The following is a 21451-nucleotide window of genomic DNA, read 5'->3' on the forward strand; positions in this document are numbered from 1 at the left end:
AAAGGACTAGAAGCACTTGAGGATGAGAGTATGTCAGGCGCCACACATGTCCTTGCCACTCACCCCACTTAATATTGTGCCAACCAACCAACATATCTATATATATAGAGAGAGACAAGAGAAGTACTTAAGCTCACGCACTTCTTACAAGAAAAAAGCTCATCTCTCTTCCTTAATTCACTGTAAGTAATTTTCTTAATTATGTCATTAATTCTCTTATTATTCCTTCAAATATATGTTAATTGAAATTTATACACTTAATTAGTGTTACATACGTATATTGAAGTTGTTAATGTTTTCAATTCAATTATATATATTAATCAGAGTTGATTATGTTATTTAGTTTACCTTATATAAGTGTTATTGAATCATGTGTTAATTTTGAATTATATAGTTATTAATTATAATCAAGATTAGCAAGACTAAATATTAAAAGATATTATTGTTAATTAGATGCATTAATTGACATAATTGAATATTTATGTATATTAATGATTGAACTGCAATAAATCAGTAATAAGTCAATCGGAGGTAAACATAGATTTCTTTTTTATTTCTTTTGTTAATATCAAGAAATTCTGTGGGTTTTTACTAATGGAGGATTTATTTGTTAGACGTAACCTCAGGGGTCCTAAATATAATTTTTCAAACCATATGAAATATACGTGTAATTACACCAAACTTCAAGAGAAGTGAGTGTAATTATCTCTTAATTATATGACAAGTGTCATTCACTTGTTCTGTAATTGATTTGGTTCGGCGTTTGAGCAAGAATTTTCCACATATAGGTGCAACTTTCTTTGCATTTGAACTTTGAGTTCTCTATTGAACAAATAATGATGAGTAGAAGAATCATCCAGACTTGAACAGATATGAGGAAAGCTGTACTACTGGTGTCTGAAATGGTAAACCTCATATTGTTCTTGCATCAATAAATCTTTTGATCATAAAGTATAGCAAGCAACTTCATTCTCCTCATGATCATGCTGTAGGTATGGAGAATGTCACATCTCAGGGATCAACAAACACAGAATACTTTGATTTTAAGTATGATGATTCTTCATGTAACAAACAGGGGGGAATACAGCTGCAAGAATTACAAGGAATGTTGTCATCATGTTCACACTCTTCGTTCCGGTCCAGAACAGGATTAGTCATGATCATTTTTTTATTCTGATGAGTACTTTTATCCATTGTAGTTGATTTTCTTGACTTAGTTTACACTTTCAGACACTTGATTGGAATAGACATGCAATAACCTGACATATAGGGAAGTCCGATAAATGAATACCATACGTTTTCTCTTCCACCTCTGATTTTCTGATACAGAAAGTTTCTCTTTTTTCCAATGATGAGAGGTGGCTTATTTCCTTTTGTACTTCTCTTTACACAATGTCTAACGGCTTTCTTGGCCATGGCGTTGACCAATATAACGACCGATGAAACAGCGCTTCTGGCCTTGAAATCCCGGCTCGCTATAGACCCTTCTCATATATTGTCAAGAAACTGGTCTGATTCTACCTCTGTTTGCAGCTGGATTGGAGTTATGTGTGGTGCTCGCCACCAAAGAGTGACTGCTTTGGATATTTCTACAATGGGACTTGCAGGAAACCTGCCGCCCGATATGGGAAATCTCACCTTTCTTGTGTCACTGAACTTGAGTAGCAACAGTTTTCATGGCAGCCTGCCCCAAGAGCTGGCTCAGTTGAGAAGATTGGAGGTGATCGATTTCAGGTTCAACGACTTCGGCGGAGATGTTCCTTCTTGGTTCGGGTTCTTGGGTGAACTTCAGTTCTTGAATCTTAGAAACAATAGTTTCAGTGGTTTCGGGCCAACTTCTATTGCCAACATGTCGAAGCTTGAGATGCTGGACCTGTCCTACAACCCTTTACAGGGGAAAATCCCTGATGAGATTGGAAATCTGCATAATTTGAAGAGGTTGAGTTTGCAGTTTAACAAGTTTGATGGACTAATTCCAACGACAATCTTCAATATCTCGAGCCTGGAGTCTCTTGCTCTTACTGGGAATAGCTTATCAGGTGATCTGCAAGGTGACCTCTGTCGCAGCCTTCCAAGACTCAATGAGCTATATTTGTCTTCAAATGAGTTGGATGGCCAGATACCTTCAAACATTTCTCAGTGCTCACAACTCCGTCTGCTTTCATTGTCGCACAACAAATTTAGCGGCTCTGTACCTAGTGGAATTGGCAACTTAACGGCACTTGAGATATTGTATCTAGGCTCCAACGACTTGACAGGTAATTTCGTTTCCTCCTATATAAGTATACAAGATTTCTTATCAATCATATGCTTGTAGTTCATCTTTTTCTAGATTGATCTGTATATTAAGACCTGATACAATTTAGCACGGCCGACAGGTCAAATCCCAGAAGAGCTGGGCGACCTTCGGAACTTGAAGGAGTTAGGCATGGGAGATAACTTTCTTAAAGGCTCTATACCTTCGACAATCTTCAATATTTCCTCACTGCAGTACATTAATATCGCAAACTGTAACCTGACTGGCGCTCTCCCTGCTGATATGTGCTCTGGTTCTTCCCGACTTCAAGAGGTCTTTTTCCATGTGAACGAGTTAGTCGGTGAGCTCCCAGAAAGAATTGGCGAATGCTCAGCACTTCAGATGTGGTCACTATCTTACAACAACATAACTGGAGTCATACCAAGAGGGGTCGGAAATTTAACGATGCTCCAGAATTTTTACGTTGGCTACAACAACTTGATAGGTAGGTAACCTCCAAATTCCATGCAATTGCAGTTCTTATGACATTGATGACTGCTTTTGAACTGAGAGCTTATAATTTCGTAGGCACAATCCCAAAAGAGATAGGCAATCTTCAATCTTTGGAAGTACTGTATTTGGGAGTCAACAACTTAATGGGTACCATTCCAACAGAAATCTTCAACATATCAACTTTACAATCGATTTCCGTTTCGATGAATCAACTCTCAGGCCAGCTTCCATCCAACTTCGGTCACGGGCTACCTAATATAGAAGAACTCTACTTGAACAACAATAATTTAAGTGGAGAAATCCCTGATTCTATTTCAAATTCTTCTAAGCTCACCGTCATAAACTTTGCTGGTAACAACTTTACTGGACTAGTTCCCAACTCCCTCGGAGAGTTGAGTTTCCTGCAAGACATATACTTGGGTGAAAACAGCTTCGTGAGTAAATCGTTGGAGCTGAACTTCATCCCTTCATTGGCAAACTGCAGACATCTGAGAAGGTTGTTTTTAGGGGATAATCTTTTCAACAGCATTCTTCCTGTTTCTGTGGGGAATTTGTCGAATACTCTCGAGAATTTCTATGGTTACAATTGCGGCCTTTACGGCAGCATTCCAGATGAGTTTGGCAATCTGACTAATTTGTTCCTTTTAAGTCTCTTCGACAATCAGCTGACAGGATCAATACCGAAGACACTGGTGAATCTGCAAACGCTTCAAGGATTAGCTCTAATGCGGAACAAGATAAGCGGACCTATTCCAGAGAATCTTTGTGGATTACAAAATCTGAATGGACTACTGCTACACCAGAACCAAATCAGTGGTGCTATTCCAGACTGCATAGGAAATCTCACTGCTCTGAGGACTCTATACATAGGCAACAACAATTTGAGTTCAGGCATACCTCCAAGCTTGTGGCGGCTGAATGATCTTTTGCAGCTGAATCTGACTTCAAATGTTCTAGTCGGCTCTCTGCCTCCGGATATTGGAAACCTGAAGACTGCAACGGTACTTGATTTGTCAATGAATCAGTTCTCTGGCACAATTCCTCCCTCACTTGGCGATATCCATGACCTGATTAATCTTTCGTTGGCGCATAATAAATTTGAAGGGTCTATTCCTGAGTCAATTGGTCAGCTAGTAAACATAGCGGAATTGGATTTATCGCACAACAATCTTTCTGGCAATATTCCAAGGTCCTTGGAGAGAATTCTGTATCTCACCTACTTTAATGTTTCTTTCAATGATTTAAGTGGTGAGATCCCCAACGGTGGCCCCTTCAAGAACTTCGGTGGTGAGGCCTTCGTGTCTAACGGAGGACTCTGCGGTGATCCCAGATACGGTGTTCCCCCGTGCCCGAACACTAAAGTTCATAAATCAAACCGCAGAAAAGTGATTCTACGTGTTGTGTATGCTTTGTTGGGAGCTGCAGCATTAGTTTTCTTCCTTGTCTTGGCATGCATATTTGTGAGATACCGAAGGAAGGAAATAGCAGCTGCAGAAACTCAGAGTGAAATATCATCCAATGCAACACTATTACGGACATCATATAACGATCTTCTACGAGCAACTGAAGGGTTTAACGATAGCCATTTGCTTGGCAGTGGTGGTTTCAGCTCTGTCTATAAAGGGACTCTCCGGGACGGTGATACCGTTGCCATTAAGGTATTCAACTTACAACAAGAAGGCGCTTTCAAGAGTTTCAACAGGGAATGTGAAGTACTACGTAGCCTTCGACATAGAAATCTATGCAAAGTTATCGGTGCTTGCTCCACCACGCATTTCAAGGCCTTGATTCTTGAATACATGCCTAAAGGGAGCCTCGAGAAGTGGATATACTCGGACGACCGTTTCTTGGACATCATACAAAGAACTAGCATAATGATAGATGCAGCATGTGCATTGGAATATCTCCATCATGGTTACTCAATACCCATAGTTCACTGTGATTTAAAACCTAGTAATGTGTTATTGAACGAAGACATGGTTGGCCATCTGAGTGATTTCGGGATCTCTAAGCTGTTAGGTGAAGACGATAGCTTTGTGCAGACCACCACTTTTGCAACATTGGGTTACATTGCACCAGGTAAACCATCTATCCCTTCAACTTTCCAACTTTTAATGTATGATCAATGAGTCCATTTTGCTTCTTTCGACTATTGACAGAGTATGGATCGGAAGGTTTAGTGTCGATAAAGTCAGATGTATATAGCTTTGGGATTATGCTGATGGAAGTTTTTACAAGAATGAAGCCGAGCAGCGAGACGTTCGCTGGAGACTTAAGCCTAAGGGGCTGGGTGAAGAGTTCCATACCTAACGCCATAGCACGAATCATTGATCCCGGATTGTTGAGGTCGGAAGAAAAGATCGTCGTCGATAAAACGTTGGAATGCTTATCTTCCATAATGGAGTTGGCTTTGAAATGCTCCATGGAAAGCCCTGGTGATAGGATTAGCATGGAAGATGTTGTTGAGGCCTTGAAGAAGATCAGGTTTAAGCTCTTGGAATTATTCCCATATATTAAAAAGGGTAGTGTTTAAAGATGGTAAAACTTGATAACATATATGTTGTTCTGTAGTATTCTACAAGGAACATACATTCTTTAAATACTATATATATATGTATATGAATCGATGATAAGTGAGACATGTTTAAGTTGTTAAATGTATATGATTACACTGATGAAAATAATCTTGCTTGTTGTGGGATTATTTTGTCTTAGGTTATTTGCTTCGGATGTCTACTCCTTTGTATTTTTTTAAAATAGCTAAAAATCTCTTAATGTTTTAAAAATAGGTTAAAGCCCCCTCCTACAAATTTTAGCAAAAAACTGTCTGCCGCTAAAAACTAAAGGAAGATGGGTTGCACGCGCCTGAGATGCATTTGGCTTCAATTTTTTTGCATATTTTGCCACTTTTTGTATTTAATTGATCAAAATACCCCAATATTGTATGTGAAATTACTATGATCACATTAAACTCTTTTTAATTCTTTTTTTTTTCCTTTCATTTTTCTCTCTTTTAAAAATATAAATTCTTTTATTCTTAAGTATATTTAAATATCAAAATACAACAAAATGAAAAAATACATTAAAAAAACTAATACATTAAATTTTATTTTTTAAATTTGAATATCTATATCAATATAAATAATTAGCAATTATAATAATTATAAGTTATAAATTACTTTAAATATAATAATTATTATAATTATTTAAAATTAACTAAAATATATATTTAAATTACTTTAAGTACAATAATTATTTAAAATTAATTAACTAAAATATATATTTAATTATTATAACTATCTAAAATTATTTTTAATTAATTAAAATATATTTGATTAACAAAATTAAAAACATAAAAAAATAGAGGTGGCGGCCGTAGAGGCGACAGTAATAGAATTAAAAAAATAAAAAAAAATAGAGGCTGCGGCGATCGTCATCGCCCTCTTTTCCCACACAAACATCAGGCGACAGTGTCACCCAGAGTCGTTGTCACCCAAATTTGGGGATGGAAGGCGGGGGTGGGGGTGGTGGTGGTTCAGGAGGGGGTTTTAATTTTGTTTAATTTTTTTAAATAAATTTTTATAATATATATTATTAATTAATAAAATATAAACCATTGATTTTTTTTTATAAATTTAAGATCCAACTGCTAACATTAATTGATCGGATCTGATGGCTCTGGTATAATTAATACAAATTCATTGGTTAATAAAATAAGAAATAATATATATGATGTAAGGGCATAATGATCATTTTATCAAAAAATTAATGCCGTTAGTCATATTTAATAGAAGTGGACGATTGAGCTGAGTTTTTGAAACACAGAGAGGTGTTTTGTCTATTTTCAAATGAGAGGGGGTTTTATGCTGAATTTTTAAAATATAGAGGGATTTTATGCAATTTAGCCTTTTAATAATATTCTCAGTGTGTAAGTTTTCAAATATCGAATTTCTAAATATTTTAATTAAAAGATTGGGTAAATTATAATGGACTTTTCTTCAATTAGTCATTATTACAAGTTTTTTATTGTTTGAAAAATTATAAATACCTTTAAAATTAACGATTGTCTAACATTAAAAAAAAATGCATCATAGAAATGGCTTTTGCCACAGATTTTGCATTAAATCCGTGGCAAAACTGTTTTGACACAAAAATTTGATTTTTCCAATAGATAGTAATGTTATAATTATATCTGTGTTCTATCATTGGCAAATATTTGCACAAATTAACGTCCCTTGTAATAGTCGATCCATTGCAAATTACATTGCCACAAACTTTACAATGGACTTTACTATATTTTTCAATGACATTTGTGATAATATCTTCATATCAAAGTTTGCGACAATTTCGTCGCAAGATCTTATTTCATTTACAACAGTATTTGCAATAAAAATTCATGACAAAATTTCAATGCATTGTTTGCAACGATATTTGCAATAATAAAATTGGGAAAAAATCCAGAGACCCCTCCTGTGATAATATGAATGTTCAAAAACCCCCCTATGAAAATTAAAGTATCAAATACACCCCCTATGATATAAAATAAAGTTCAAAAAACCCCCTCCGTACAAAAATTGGGCCACACGCGCTTTGACTGCGATTTTTCTATAAAAATATATTTTTTTTTGACATTTTTGCCCATCTCTCATATTTAACATATAATATTATATATATGTATTTAAGAATTAAATATTATTTTATATAATAATTATTTAATTAAAATATGATATATTTCTATTAATAATAAAATATTTTTTTATATAATATTTACTTAATTATTTATATAATAAAATATTATATGATATATTTCTATTAATAAAAAAATATTTTTTTATATAATAATTACTTAATTATTTATATAATAAAATATTATTTTAATTAAATTAAAATTAATTTTATATATAATTTTTTAAAAAAAAAAAGCAGCGGCGGCGTCGTCGCCGCCGCTGCTGAAGAGGAGGGCCGGCGCCCTCCTCACCATGGGCGACGGCCGTCGCCCATCATCTGGGCGACGCGGTCGCCCATCCAGCGAGGGCGACCGCGTCGCCCAAATGGGCGCCGGGGGAGGGAAGGGGAGGGGGAGGATAGGGGAGGGGGGGTTTGGAGGTGGAAGGGGTGGGGGAGGGGGGAAGAAGATGGAGGTGGGGGTGGGCCCGGTGGGGGTTGGGGGTTTGGGGGGTGGGGGTGGGGGGAATGGGGTATAATTATTATTTTTTAATTTTTTTTATAAATTATAATTATATGTATTATAAATATATGTTAAAAATTATAAATTAAAATAATTATATATTAATAAGCCTAGTTGACCGGTTTGACTAGAAGGGTATTTTAGTCATTGTTTCTAAAAAAATAGATTCAAATTGACCAGGGGGCTGTGTGATTATTTATTGATAACTTACGGGTGATTTTTTATATTAAAAATTTCATAAGGGGGTTTTTGATATTTTGTTATATCACAGGGGGGCAAAATGGATTTAACCCAATAAAATTGTAATAAATACCACCTTACAATAAACTATCATGAAAATGTATTTATTAGATAACTATTAATTTTAAAAAATATTTATAAGTTTTTAAATAATTAATAATAATATATTTATAATTATAATAAATTTAAAAAAAATCCCTTCCTAACTACCTAAAAAATTTATACACTCATGGAAACACCATCTTGATCTCTTTACTCTCACTCTCTATCCACCAACCTCGTAGTTTAAATTTTTTCAATGAATTAGCAAGGAATTAATTAACACGTGCAATTATTATTTCATATTAATTATAGTATTTTATTAATATTAAAAAAATTAGTTACTTTTTATTGCCTTTCAAATTTGATTGGCTTGCAGAAGGGATCACTAAGCTTTGCTTTAATAGTGCTAAATTAAAATAGTATTTGAAGCACATGAAGCAAACTATGTGTGTTTAAAGATTTAATAACAAGTATGGCAAAATTACATTTTTCATCTCATAGGATACGAGAATTTATATTTTTTGTTATAATATTCAATTTCTTTTTATAGTTAGTTTCGAGAGCCACTTTTTATCGAACAATAAAAAACACATACATAAATCATATGGTTGTCGTTTATTTCTTCTATGAAAGTTGGAAGTGGGACTATACGTGCCAAAAAGTTCCAATTTTGGAAATATTTTACAATTCGAGTAAAATGAAGGACTAAAATTGTTATCTCTTTATATCGTCGAACTAAAAACGCAATTTTTAGTTAAATATATGATACTCGGTTGAGGACTTAACTCACTTGTAATTTTATGATTAATTTTATGTTTGATAATAACTATAAATGATCAAAAGTATTTACCAATTAGATTAATTTATTTATTTTTCCTAACTATAAAGAAAATGATGATCTTGTGTCTATTCACATGATAACTCAAATTGGTGATGATTTATTAAGATTAGTTGTTTAATTCTTTCATTTTGATAAAAATTAATACTTATTTAGCTAGTTGAAATGATACTAAAGCCCCATAGTGTTTAATTATTTCGATTGACTTTTCTATTATTGATATTTTCTTTACCGTGCGCCTATTTTGGCCTCACTAAGCTTTTGTTTATGTATTTCGATTTTCCTCCTTCAAATACAGATAATAATATGAACAAATCAAAGTCTAGCTTACCTAGAAAAGTTATGGAAGTAGAGGTGAAAGAGGCCTAATTTTTAGGGCATGTGATCAGTCTGGCCATTAAACTATTTATTTTAATAAGTATATTATTGTTTTGATTTATGTTAGATTACGTCCTAAGAATAGTGCCTAAACAAATGGACCTACTTTTGGGGCGTGACGTAAATATATATACATAAATTGTAAGTATATTTTTAACAAAATTATATAATTTGCTCATGTATAAAAAACATGAATTGTTCTTATGAACATTTACAGAATATATTAATCTAAAGAACTAAAAGAATTTGCTTATGATACAAATAAAATTTTGTCTGTTTATATGTTTTTTATCATAAAATTTGAAATATTTTGATTCCTTAGACTTTTTTCAAGTGAAAATAAAAATATAAAAATTAAAAACTGTTTTGAAAATTTTAGTTTACTATTAAAATAGCTTTGTTTCAAGTGAAAATAAAAATATAAAAACTAAAAAACTGTTTTGAAAATTTTAATTTATTGTTAAAATAGTTTTGTCAAATCAAAATAAATAATGAATGTGATATATGTAAATAAATATAAAACGGTTGGTCTGTAGGAGTCACGTTACTTGACGTTGTCTTAAGATCGTGATGGCCTCCCTCCACTATCGGCTCACCACCATCTCAAGATAAAACTCAAGAAGGCCTCAACCGGTGTCTTCTATTGTGAGCATGTTCTATTAAGTTGTCCAAATATATGTAGTAAGAAGAATAGAAATGTGAGAATTGGATGCAAGAGTGAGTTGTGTGTGTTCGTAGACCCCTAAGACCTCCTATTTATAGTGTTAGGATAGGACATGTAACACCCAAAATTAAAAAGGATGTTACACACTTTAATTTGAAAATTAAAATTGAAATATTATTTTGAAGTTTTAAAACTTCAAATTGTAACAATCCCCCACAAGTTTGAAAACTTCAAATGATATATAAGCAAATACAATAGAGCAACTGAATACTATGCAATAGGTGCAGGAGCCTTCCAGGCTTGAGCCTACACTTAGTATTGACGATTTCCATTTGGGGGAGCCATAATAGACTATGCCTTGAATTAGGTCCCTTCGCCAAATTTCAATACGTCACACACACAGTATCGACATCGGTGTTTGTTCAAAGCGGGTTAGCACTAGTAATAGCCATGCACTCTATTCTTGATCTCATGAGAGTTTTAGGGTTAGCCCAAACCCATAGCTACGGCCTCATAGCAACTCTCATTTAGGTGAAACCTCCAAGAGTACGTGTGAACTATACCCCGTGGAATTTCCGCCTTAGTCTCATTGAGATTAAATCCCAACCTAACATCACACTATAAAGCACTATCACCATAGGAATGGAGGCGAGACGCTCCTCATAAAGTAGTGCTAAATGATCACGCATTATAGGTTGTTCCTACCCATTGAAACTTTTTCATGGGGTCTCCAATCACAAAGGTTGGGTTACTCCGAAAGTGACTCCTTTGTGGGCTTATGCACATCCCCTTGATGATTCATATACACCCTTTTTGGGTTAACCTTGGTCAAATTATTTGCCAAATTTTTCTATTTTACAGAATTAAGAGATATGACATTTCTTTTTAATAATGATTTCACACTCTTATACTTAGCTTGTAGATGTCTAGTCATTTTCTTACTAGAATGTATCTGCTTCACAATATCTATATTTGCCCTGCAATCACAATGTATAGAAATAGATGACAAAGCTTTATTTAACAATGGGATATCAAGTAATAGGTCTTTTAACCATTCAACAGGTGTACAAGCAGCACTCTAGAGCTATTAATTCAGCTTTTATAGTACTTCTGGATATAACTGTTTGTTTTTTAGAACCCCAAGTTATTGTTGCTCCACCCATCATAAAAAAATATCTACTAGTAGACTTAACCTCAGAGCTCTCAGTAATCCAATTAGCATCACTATATCCTTCAAGTATATTGGAAAAACCTTTATAATATAAAGAATGGTTTATTGTTCCTCTAATATATTTAATAATTCTTTCCAACGCATTCCAATGATTACTTAGATTATGAGTGTACCTACTAAGTCTACCAACTGTGGAGGAAATATCTGGTTTTGTCCTATTAGAAAAATATAGCAATGATCCTATAATTTGAGAATATTTTAATTGAGAAACAGGTTTACCCAGATTTTTGTTTAAATGTGTATTTGAATCAAATTGGGTAGAAACAGACTTATGATCATAATAATTGAATTTCCTTATAAATTTTTCAATTGCTACAGATTGGTCTAATAAAATTCCTTCTTGAGTTCTACTAACTTTTATACCCGAAATTATATTTGCTTCTCTCATATCTTTCATTTCAAAACTATTTGATAGATAGCTTTAACATTTCCTATAATTTTTATATTAGACCCAAAAATTAATATGCCATCTACATATATGCATAAGATCACATACTCACCATTTTCTTCTTTACAATATACAGGACTATCATGCTCATTTGACTTGAATCCATATCCTATAATCACCTTATTAAATTTCTCATGCCATTGTTTAGGAGCTTGTTTCAACCCATATAAAGATTTCACTAACCTACACACTTTATGTTCTTGTCATTTAACCTTAAAACCTTCAGGTTGTTCTATATAAATTTCTTCATCAAAAACCCCATTCAAAAATGCAGTTTTAACGTCCATTTGATGAATCATCAGCTTATATATAGATGTTAAAGCCAATAAAGTTCTAATAGTTGAAATTCTAGCAACCGAAGAATAGTATAAAAATAATCCATCCCTTCTTGTTGTGTAAATCCTTTTGTTACTAATCTTGCCTTATATTTATCTATTGATCCATCAGCTTTTAACTTTTTCTTAAATATCCATCTACATCTTATTGGTTTACTACCAAGGGGTAAATTAGATAAAATCCAAGTATTATTTTGAAAAATTGAACTATACTCATCATTAATAGCTTCTTTCTAAAAAGGTGCATCAATAGAAGATATTGTTTCATCATAAGTTTGTGGATCCCTTAAACTAAAAATGTGATAAAATCATCACCAAAATTCTTTTCAATCCTAGCTCTTTTACTTCTACTTAGTTCTATAGATTCTCGTTGCTTATTTTCTAACACCATACTACTAGATGATTCATCTCTAGAAGATTCAATTTTTGAAATGTAAGACTCACTTTGAATTTTAGTCTTAAAAGGAAAAACATCTTCAAAGTATGTAGCATCTCCAGCCTCAACAATTATATTGTTAGATATTCCACTAACCTCAGAATTAAACACTAGAAACCTATTTGTAGTACTATCTTGGGCATATCCAATGAGGATAGCATCTACAGTTTTAGGACCTATTTTCTTTCTTTTGAATTCAGGTATAATTACTTTCGCTAAACATCCCCACACTTTGATAAAATTTAGTCTAGGACTCCTATTTTTCCATAACTCATAAGGTTTTTTAGTATTATATTTAACTATTATGCGATTTAATGTACAACAAGAAGCTAAAATAGCTTCTCCCCACAAATTTTCTGGTGCTCCTGAGTTTATTAGCATCGAACCATATCCATCAAAGTCTTATTTTTTCTCTCAACTACGCCATTTGATTGTGGTGAATAGGGAGGTGTGAACTCATGTATTATACCATTACCTTCACAAAATTTTGACAACTCTTCTGAAAAATATTTTTGTAATGCCCCGAAGATTATAATATCTAATTGGGGGATTAATTGATAAATCTTTATAAAATTTAGTTAATTGATAAATAAATTATATATCATAATTGGAATATAATAAAACTTGAACGGATTAAATTGGAGTTCATTATAATATTTTGGGACAACTTATATTAATTAAGAAAATTTAGGAGGAACATGATGGGTATTTGCAAAAAGTCTAATAAAAAAATATATATAATAATAGTATTATGTATATATATTAGTAAATTATATATACATATATTAATATATGTATATATATCCTAGTAAATAATGTATATATTTAGTAAATAATAATATATATATATGTATAAAAGAAAAGAGAGTGAGAGAATTGATAGTGGGAAGTGGGGGCCAGCCCACCGCCTCACTCTCTCTTTCCCTTTCTTTTCTTTTTATTTTGTTGTTGCTATACACACACAAACATACACACACAACACACACACACTTTCGACCTAAAACGAAAGAGAGAAATCGAGGTACGAAAATGTAATTTTAATTCTTATTAATTTATATAATTATATTATTTAATTAGTCCGTTTATTAAATGTTGTTTATATTGAGCAATGTACCATTTGATCAAAATATTTTATGAGTTTGACTATTTAAAATAGTGTCGGATTAAATATCAAATCGGATATAAAAATGATATTGTTGGTTAGTTAGATTATTAAATTTATTAGATTTGAATATTACTATAGCTAATTTATACAATTCCATCGGAATTGTCAATCAAATACGCAATTCTACGTATTGTATGTAATTAAAGTGTATAATAGCGAGAAATTGATAGAAAATTCATAGAAATGTTTCGAGAATTATATTTAATAAATGGTATGTTAATAAAGAGGAAAAACGAAGATTTGTACTTCGAAAGAAATGAAATATTGAAGAATTATTAGAAATTGTACGAATAATATTTAATATTATATTTATAAGAAGTTACGATATTCTCGATATATTAATTGTGTGTGGTATAACTCATTATAGGATACATGGGTAAAGTGAAAAGACCGAACCACTACCTATTGGATAGATAAAAGCGTTGTAAGGTCGAGGTTAGTAAATAATTAGTATTATCTATATATGTATCTTTATTTGTGATTTTACTGTTATCTGAATTTGTGGTTCATGCAACATGGATTTATCTGAAAGTACATGAGTGATGGATGATTTGATTTGATTGATGGTATTGTGTACGTGGAATGAGAAAATACGTTGAAATATTATGTTTGTTGTTTGACGTGTTGTGGATGTCTGAAAATGAGAATATATGGATATACTATTTTATGTTACTAGTTGCTTACAAGAATGGTGATATGTAAAAATGAGGGAGTGGTGGAAATTGAATATATATTGTGGCGTGAGTATCCCTTGATGTGTTGAAAAGCCTATAAGGCGAAATGAAATGAAAAGAGCTTTGATGCGATATGAGAAAGAAATAAAATGAAAAGAGCTTTGATGCGATATGAAAAAGATGTGATATGAAAAGAGCGATGCTGCGATATAAAAGAGCTATGATGCGAATTGAAAGAGCTATGATGCGAAATGAGATTGATGAGCCGGCTGTCAAGGGGATTCACTTGAACTTATATAACAGTGAGATTGAGTTGACGGGAAAAATACAATATCACTTTCTGGTAAGCAAACTAGGAAAAGGGAAGTTTAATTTGATTATCTTATTGCGAGATAGCTATGTGGTGTAATAAAGATGATTATGTGGAAGCAAATTGACTATATATTCTATGCATCTTGCCTATTTATCTTGTTTGAGGTTACATGTGATATACATATATGGATAGGGCTGGTTATTTGCTTACTGAGTGGCAGACTCATCCCTCTGCTGACATTTTCATTCAAGAATAGACTTTGAGGTGTTTGACTGTTGAAGAGTTGGTCTACGTGCTATACTCAGGTAGGTCGGACTAGTATGCAGTTTTCTCCTCTTTGTCAGTTAGAGTACAAATCACATTTTGTCTGTACAGAGAGAATATAAACGTACGGATTACTTGTGACGAATCACTTTGTGGTGTCTGATATGTATATTTATATATAATGTTGTGAGTTGATAATATCTATTATGACGTGTTGGGATTACGTATGCAAATTGATTAGATGGTTATGTGCAAATGTATACATATGAACACAGGGATTACTATAAGTATGACGTTTAGGGTAGATATAGCCCTTGTAGCGAAGGGGGTGCAACAATTTTCCCCTCTATCAAACCTTAATATTTTAATCTTTTTCTCTAATTGTTTTTCAACTTCATTTTTATAAACTTTAAACTTATCAAAAACTTCATCCTTAGCTTTAATAAGATAAATATAGCAATACTTGAAAAAATCATTTATAAAAGTTATAAAATATTTATTACCACCTCTAGTTGGAAACCTATTTGAATCACAAACATCACTATGGATAAGACAAAATATTTGAATTTCTTTGAACTGATTTATAAGGCCTTTTAGTTTGTTTTTCTTGCCCACATATTTCACATTTATAGTCAATATTTACTTGAAATTTTGAAATCAAACTAAGTTCCATAAGTTTTTTAATCTTTCTATTACTTACATGTCCAATCTTTCATGCTATAAAATACTAGATTCAATATTGAGAATTAAATTGAAATCTTCCTTGATTTCATTTACAATATTCAATTTAAATAATCCGTCACTAACAAGTCCTTTCCTAACAAAAATATTATTTCTAGTGATTACAACTTTATTTGACTCCATAACTAGTTTGTAACTTTTGCACTAAACAAGACCCACTAATTAAATTCTTTCTAATGTTGGGAACATGTTGCACTCCTTCAAGAATTAATGTCTTTCCAAAGGTCATCTTTAGATCAATACTTCCAATCCTATAAATTTGTACGGCTGTATTATTTCCTAGTATCATGCTTCCTCCACTTGAGTTCTGATAGGATTTAAACCTTGATTTGTCAAAACAAACATGTATATTAGCTCCAAAGTCTAGCCACCAATCATTATTTTGATATTTAAAGTTTACTAATTAAGGTATAGATTATAACCTGATAGACGGTCCCTCTTCAACCAACATATTTACTTGTTCATGCTGATTCTTAGGCTTAAAGTTGAACTAGAAGTATTTTTTTCAGTTTTTCGAAAGTAACAATCCTTAGCCATATGATTAGTCCTTCCATATACAAAGCACATCCTTTCTTCATTTTCTTTGCCTTTATCATTCCTATGATTTTGAATTTTAGGTTGAGTATTATTATGGCGATAATCGTTCCTCCAACCTTTTTTATTGTTCTTAAACGTAAACATTCATCCTATGTTGCTCCTCTATTCTCAATGATTTAAAAGCTTGAGTTAAAATTGATACACCGTGTTGATGTCTTAAACCTTCAGCAAAATTAGACCGAGATGGTGGAAGCTTATTAATCAAACATGAAACTTTGTAATCTTCACTAAATTTTGTACCACTTTCTTCTAATGGTCTTAACAAATCTTGAAATTCATGTATTTGCTCATTAATAGATTTTCCATCAACCATAGTATATTTCATGAAAGTAGAGGCATTAAATCTTTGTATTCCAGGATCATCAATCCCATATTAAGTTTCTAATGCATTCCAAAGTTCTTTAGCATTAGCATAAGTATAAAACACATCATAGAGCCTTTCTGATAAAGCACTTAGAATACGATTATGACAATGATAATCTACCTCTTCACGAGTATGCCAAGAATTTAGTTCAACATTATTATCAATGGCAGAAATAAATTCAAGAACATGAGTTAACCAATATCTCATTTGGTTTTGCCATCTTTAAAATTAACCCCATTAAACATTTCAAATTTAACACTGTTAGCATACAAAAGAGAAGCCATTATTTTCAAAATAAGTTAGAAAATAATAAAACAAAGAAAGGAGAATGTCACTGTAGGAGTCAAACAATAACAAATCAATATTCAACAATAAGAGCAATATATATTATACTAAATATTATAGCATATATAAACTCTAATTTAGCAATGTAATTACTAATAAAGAGAAATATTAACGAAAATGTATGAAAGGATTTAAGATAATGACTTATTATTATAAGATAAATTCTAATGCGTATAATGCGTTCTATTTGGTTTTCAAAATTTGAGTATGAGAATTAATTAAATATAAAACTTTGTACAAGCATGAATCAAAATTCATATTTAAACAATAAACTTGATTTGTGAAGCAATATACCAACAATTAATTTCAATATATGTAAATATTAACTAAACCACATGCAATATCAATATGAACAAGTTTGTTACAATGATGAAGACAATAATGAATAAATATTTCAAAGCAAAATTAAGTTGTAATAGAGAGAAATAAAATATAGCCTTAAATCTAACTATTTAAGATTAAAACATCACGATTTTAGATTGTTCTAAAAATTTTAGTTTACTGTTAAAATAGCTTTGGCAAATCAAGATAAATAATGCATGTGATATATGTAAATAAATATAAACGGCTAGCTTATAGGAATCACGTCACTTGATGTTGTTCTAAGATCGTGATGACCTCCCTCCGTGCAGGTACCATCGGCTAACCACCACCCCAAAATAAAATCCAAGAAGGTCTCAACCGGTGTTTTCTATTGTGAGCATATTTACGAGAAGACTAGAGAACTAGAACTTATCAAGTTGCCAAAAAATATGTAGTAAGAAGAATATGAATGTGAGAATTGAGATGCAAGATTGAGTTGTGTGTGTTCCTTAACTCCTAAGACCTCCTATTTATAGTATTAGGATAGGACATAACACCCAAAATTAAAATAGAAATAATAGTCATTAGTAGGGTGTTATAAAATTAAAAAGAGTGTTACACACTTTAAGTTGAAAAATAAAATGAAATATTATTTTGAAGTTTAAAACTTCAAATTGTAACAAAAAAACGACTGCAATATGCACAACGTACATACCTTTCACTACTATATAAAAAAATACAGGGTTAAATATAATTTACCTCTATGAAAATTGAAAAGTTAAAAAAAACCCTCTAAAATAAGAAGATACAAAAAACCTAACATTTGAACAATGATGCACATTGTCTCCTTGCTCAATGTGTTTTTTGCATCATTTTTCAAATGTTAGGGTTTTCTTTAAGTAATTTTTATTTTTTCTATAGGTTTTTTTTTTAACTTTCTAATTTCATATTAGGTAAATTACACTTAACCCAAAAATACGAAATGATTACCTTTTGACAACAATTTAGAGCAATTTATAGAGGGAAATTCTAATCCGTATCCTACTTGATCAAATTTAAATTAATTATAAGGATCATTACACTCTCCTCTCCTGAGATTTGGTGTAATTATACGTAAAACTCCTGTGATTTGATAAATTACATCTAGCAAATAAGTATTTTCATTAGTCAAAATTCACCAAATTTACTAATATTAACCAAAAAAAATTGAATAGAATTTGATATTTACCCTCAATTGATTTATTACTCACTCATTGCAGGGCAAACCTCAGGGATACTATATGTAATTTCCCATACCACAGGGGGTCTACGTGTAATTACACCAAACCTCTGGGGGAGGAGTGTAATTATCCCTTAATTATCTGACAACTGCAATTCACTTGTTCTGGGATTGATTTGATTCGGCGTCTGGGCAAAAATTTTCCATTTATAGGTGCAACTTTCTTTGCATTTCAACTTTGAGTTCTCTATTGAACAAATAATGATGAGTGGAAGAATCATCCAGACTTGAACAGATATGAGGAAAGCTGTACTACTGGTGTCTGAAATGATAAACCTCACATTGTTCTTGCATCAACAAATCTTTTGATCATAAAGTATAGCAATGCAAGCAACTTCATTCTCGTCATGATCATGCTGTAGGTAGGAAGAATGTCACATCTCAGGGGTCAACAAACACAGAATACTTTGATTTTAAGTATGATGTTTCTTCATGTAAGAAACCGGAGGGAATACAGCTGCAAGAATTACAAGGAATGTATTGTAATCGTGTTCACACTTGCCGTTCCGGCCCAGAACAGGATAGTCTTTTTTAATGATCATTTTTGTATTCTGATGAGTGTTTTTATCCATTGTAGTTGATGTTCTTGACTTAGTTTACACTTTCAGACACTTCATTGAAATAGACATGCAATAACCTGACATATAGGAAAGTCCAACAAATGAATACCATACATTTTCTCTTCTACCTCTGATTTCCCGATACAGAAAGTTTCTCCTTTTTCCAATGATGAGAGGTGACTTATTTCCTCTTGTACTTCTCTTGACACAATGTCTAACGGCTTTCTTGGCTATGGCGTTGACCAATATAACCACCGATGAATCAGCGCTTCTGGCCTTGAAATCCCGGCTCGCTATAGACCCTTCACATATATTGTCAAGAAACTGGTCAGATTCTACCTCTGTTTGCAGCTGGATTGGAGTTACGTGTGGTTCTCGCCACCAAAGAGTGACTGCTTTGGATATTTCTACAATGGGACTTGCAGGAAACCTGCCGCCCGATATGGGAAATCTCACCTTTCTTGTGTCACTGAACTTGAGTAGCAACAGTTTTCATGGCAGCCTGCCCCAAGAGCTGGCTCAGTTGAGAAGATTGGAAGTGATCGATTTCAGGTTCAACGACTTCGGTGGAGATGTTCCTTCTTGGTTCGGGTTCTTGGGTGAACTTCAGTTCTTGAATCTTAGAAACAATAGTTTCAGTGGTTTCGGGCCAACTTCTATTGCCAACATGTCGAAGCTTGAGATGCTGGACCTGTCCTACAACTCTTTACAGGGGAAAATCCCTGATGAGATTGGAAATCTGCATAATTTGAAGAGGTTGAGTTTGCAGTTTAACAAGTTTGATGGACTAATTCCAACGACAATCTTCAATATCTCGAGCCTGGAGTCTCTTGCTCTTACTGGGAATAGCTTATCAGGTGATCTGCAAGGTGACCTCTGTGGCAGCCTTCCAAGACTCATTGAGCTATATTTGTCTTCAAATGAGTTGGATGGCCAGATACCTTCAAACATTTCTCAGTGCTCACAACTCCGTCTGCTTTCATTGTCGCACAACAAATTTAGCGGCTCTGTACCTAGTGGAATTGGCAACTTAACGGCTCTTGAGATATTGTATCTAGGCTCCAACGACTTGACAGGTAATTTCGTTTCCTCCTATGTAAGTATACAAGATTTCTTATCAATCATATGCTTGTAGTTCATCTTTTTCTAGCTTGATCTGTATATTAAGACCTGATACAATTTAGCACGGCCGACAGGTCAAATCCCAGAAGAGCTGGGCGACCTTCGGAACTTGAAGGAGTTAGGCATGGGAGATAACTTTCTTAAAGGCTCTATACCTTCGACAATCTTCAATATTTCCTCACTGCAGTACATTAATATCGCAAACTGTAACCTGACTGGCGCTCTCCCTGCTGATATGTGCTCTGGTTCTTCCCGACTTCAAGAGGTCTTTTTCCATGTGAATGAGTTAGTGGGTGAGCTCCCAGAAAGAATTGGCGAATGCTCTGCACTTCAGACGTGGTCACTATCTTACAACAACATAACTGGAGTCATACCCAGAGGGGTCGGAAATTTAACGATGCTCCAGAATTTTTATGTTGGCTACAACAACTTGATAGGTAGGTAACCTCCAAGTCTATGCAATTGCAGTTCTTATGATATTGATGACAGCTTTTGAACTGAGAGCTTATAATTTTGTAGGCACAATCCCAAAAGAGATAGGCAATCTTCAATCTTTGCAAGTGCTTTACTTGGGAGTCAACAACTTAAGGGGTTCCATTCCAACAGAAATCTTCAACATATCAACTTTACAATCGATTACCGTTTTGATGAATCAACTCTCAGGCCAACTTCCATCCAACTTCGGTCACGGGCTACCTAACATAGAAGAAATCTACTTGAACGACAATAATTTAAGTGGTGAAATCCCTGATTCTATCGCAAATTCTTCTAAGCTCACCATCATCAGCTTTTCTGGTAACAACTTTACTGGACTAGTTCCCAACTCCCTTGGAGAGTTGAGTTTCCTGCAGGACATATACTTGGGTGAAAACAGCTTTGTGAGTAAATCGTCAGAGCTGAGCTTCATCCGTTCATTGACAAACTGCAGACATCTGAGAAGGTTGTCTTTAGGGGATAATCTTTTCAACAGCATTCTTCCTGTTTCTGTGGGGAATCTGTCGAATTCTCTCGAATATTTCTATGGTTACAATTGCGGCCTTTACGGCAGCATTCCAGATGAGTTTGGCAATCTCACTAATTTGTTCCTTTTAAGTCTCTACGGAAATCAGCTGACAGGATCAATACCGAAGACACTGGTGAATCTGCAAAAGCTTCAAGGATTAGCTCTTATGCGG

The 21451-nt window shown here is 33.2% G+C and overlaps 2 protein-coding genes across 3 annotated transcripts; both read left to right on the forward strand.

The window, feature by feature from the left end:
• The first annotated feature begins 63 nt into the window (after positions 1-63).
• Positions 64-5453, forward strand: LOC105162159 (uncharacterized). 2 transcript variants are annotated; one of them, XM_011080127.3, is made up of 6 exons: positions 64-182; positions 789-905; positions 993-2258; positions 2379-2741; positions 2825-4828; positions 4909-5453. In XM_011080127.3, exons 3-6 carry the CDS (start codon positions 1349-1351, stop codon positions 5280-5282), a joined length of 3651 nt encoding a protein of 1216 aa, XP_011078429.2. In that variant the 5' UTR covers positions 64-182; positions 789-905; positions 993-1348; the 3' UTR covers positions 5283-5453. The 2 variants fall into 2 exon arrangements, with proteins under 2 accessions (XP_011078429.2, XP_088736944.1); XM_088880818.1 differs by lacking the exon at positions 789-905 and having other exon boundaries at positions 86-182.
• Positions 5454-19378: 13925 nt separating this feature from the next.
• On the forward strand, positions 19379-20736 carry LOC105162157 (uncharacterized). The gene is made up of 2 exons (XM_088880398.1): positions 19379-20230; positions 20351-20736. Exons 1-2 carry the CDS (start codon positions 19387-19389, stop codon positions 20719-20721), a joined length of 1215 nt encoding a protein of 404 aa, XP_088736524.1. The 5' UTR covers positions 19379-19386; the 3' UTR covers positions 20722-20736.
• The last annotated feature ends 715 nt before the right edge of the window (positions 20737-21451 follow it).

The sequence above is a fragment of the Sesamum indicum genome, linkage group LG5 (assembly GCF_026168435.1).
Source record: "Sesamum indicum cultivar Baizhima isolate 11 linkage group LG5, ASM2616843v1, whole genome shotgun sequence".
Taxonomy (NCBI): domain Eukaryota; kingdom Viridiplantae; phylum Streptophyta; class Magnoliopsida; order Lamiales; family Pedaliaceae; genus Sesamum; species Sesamum indicum.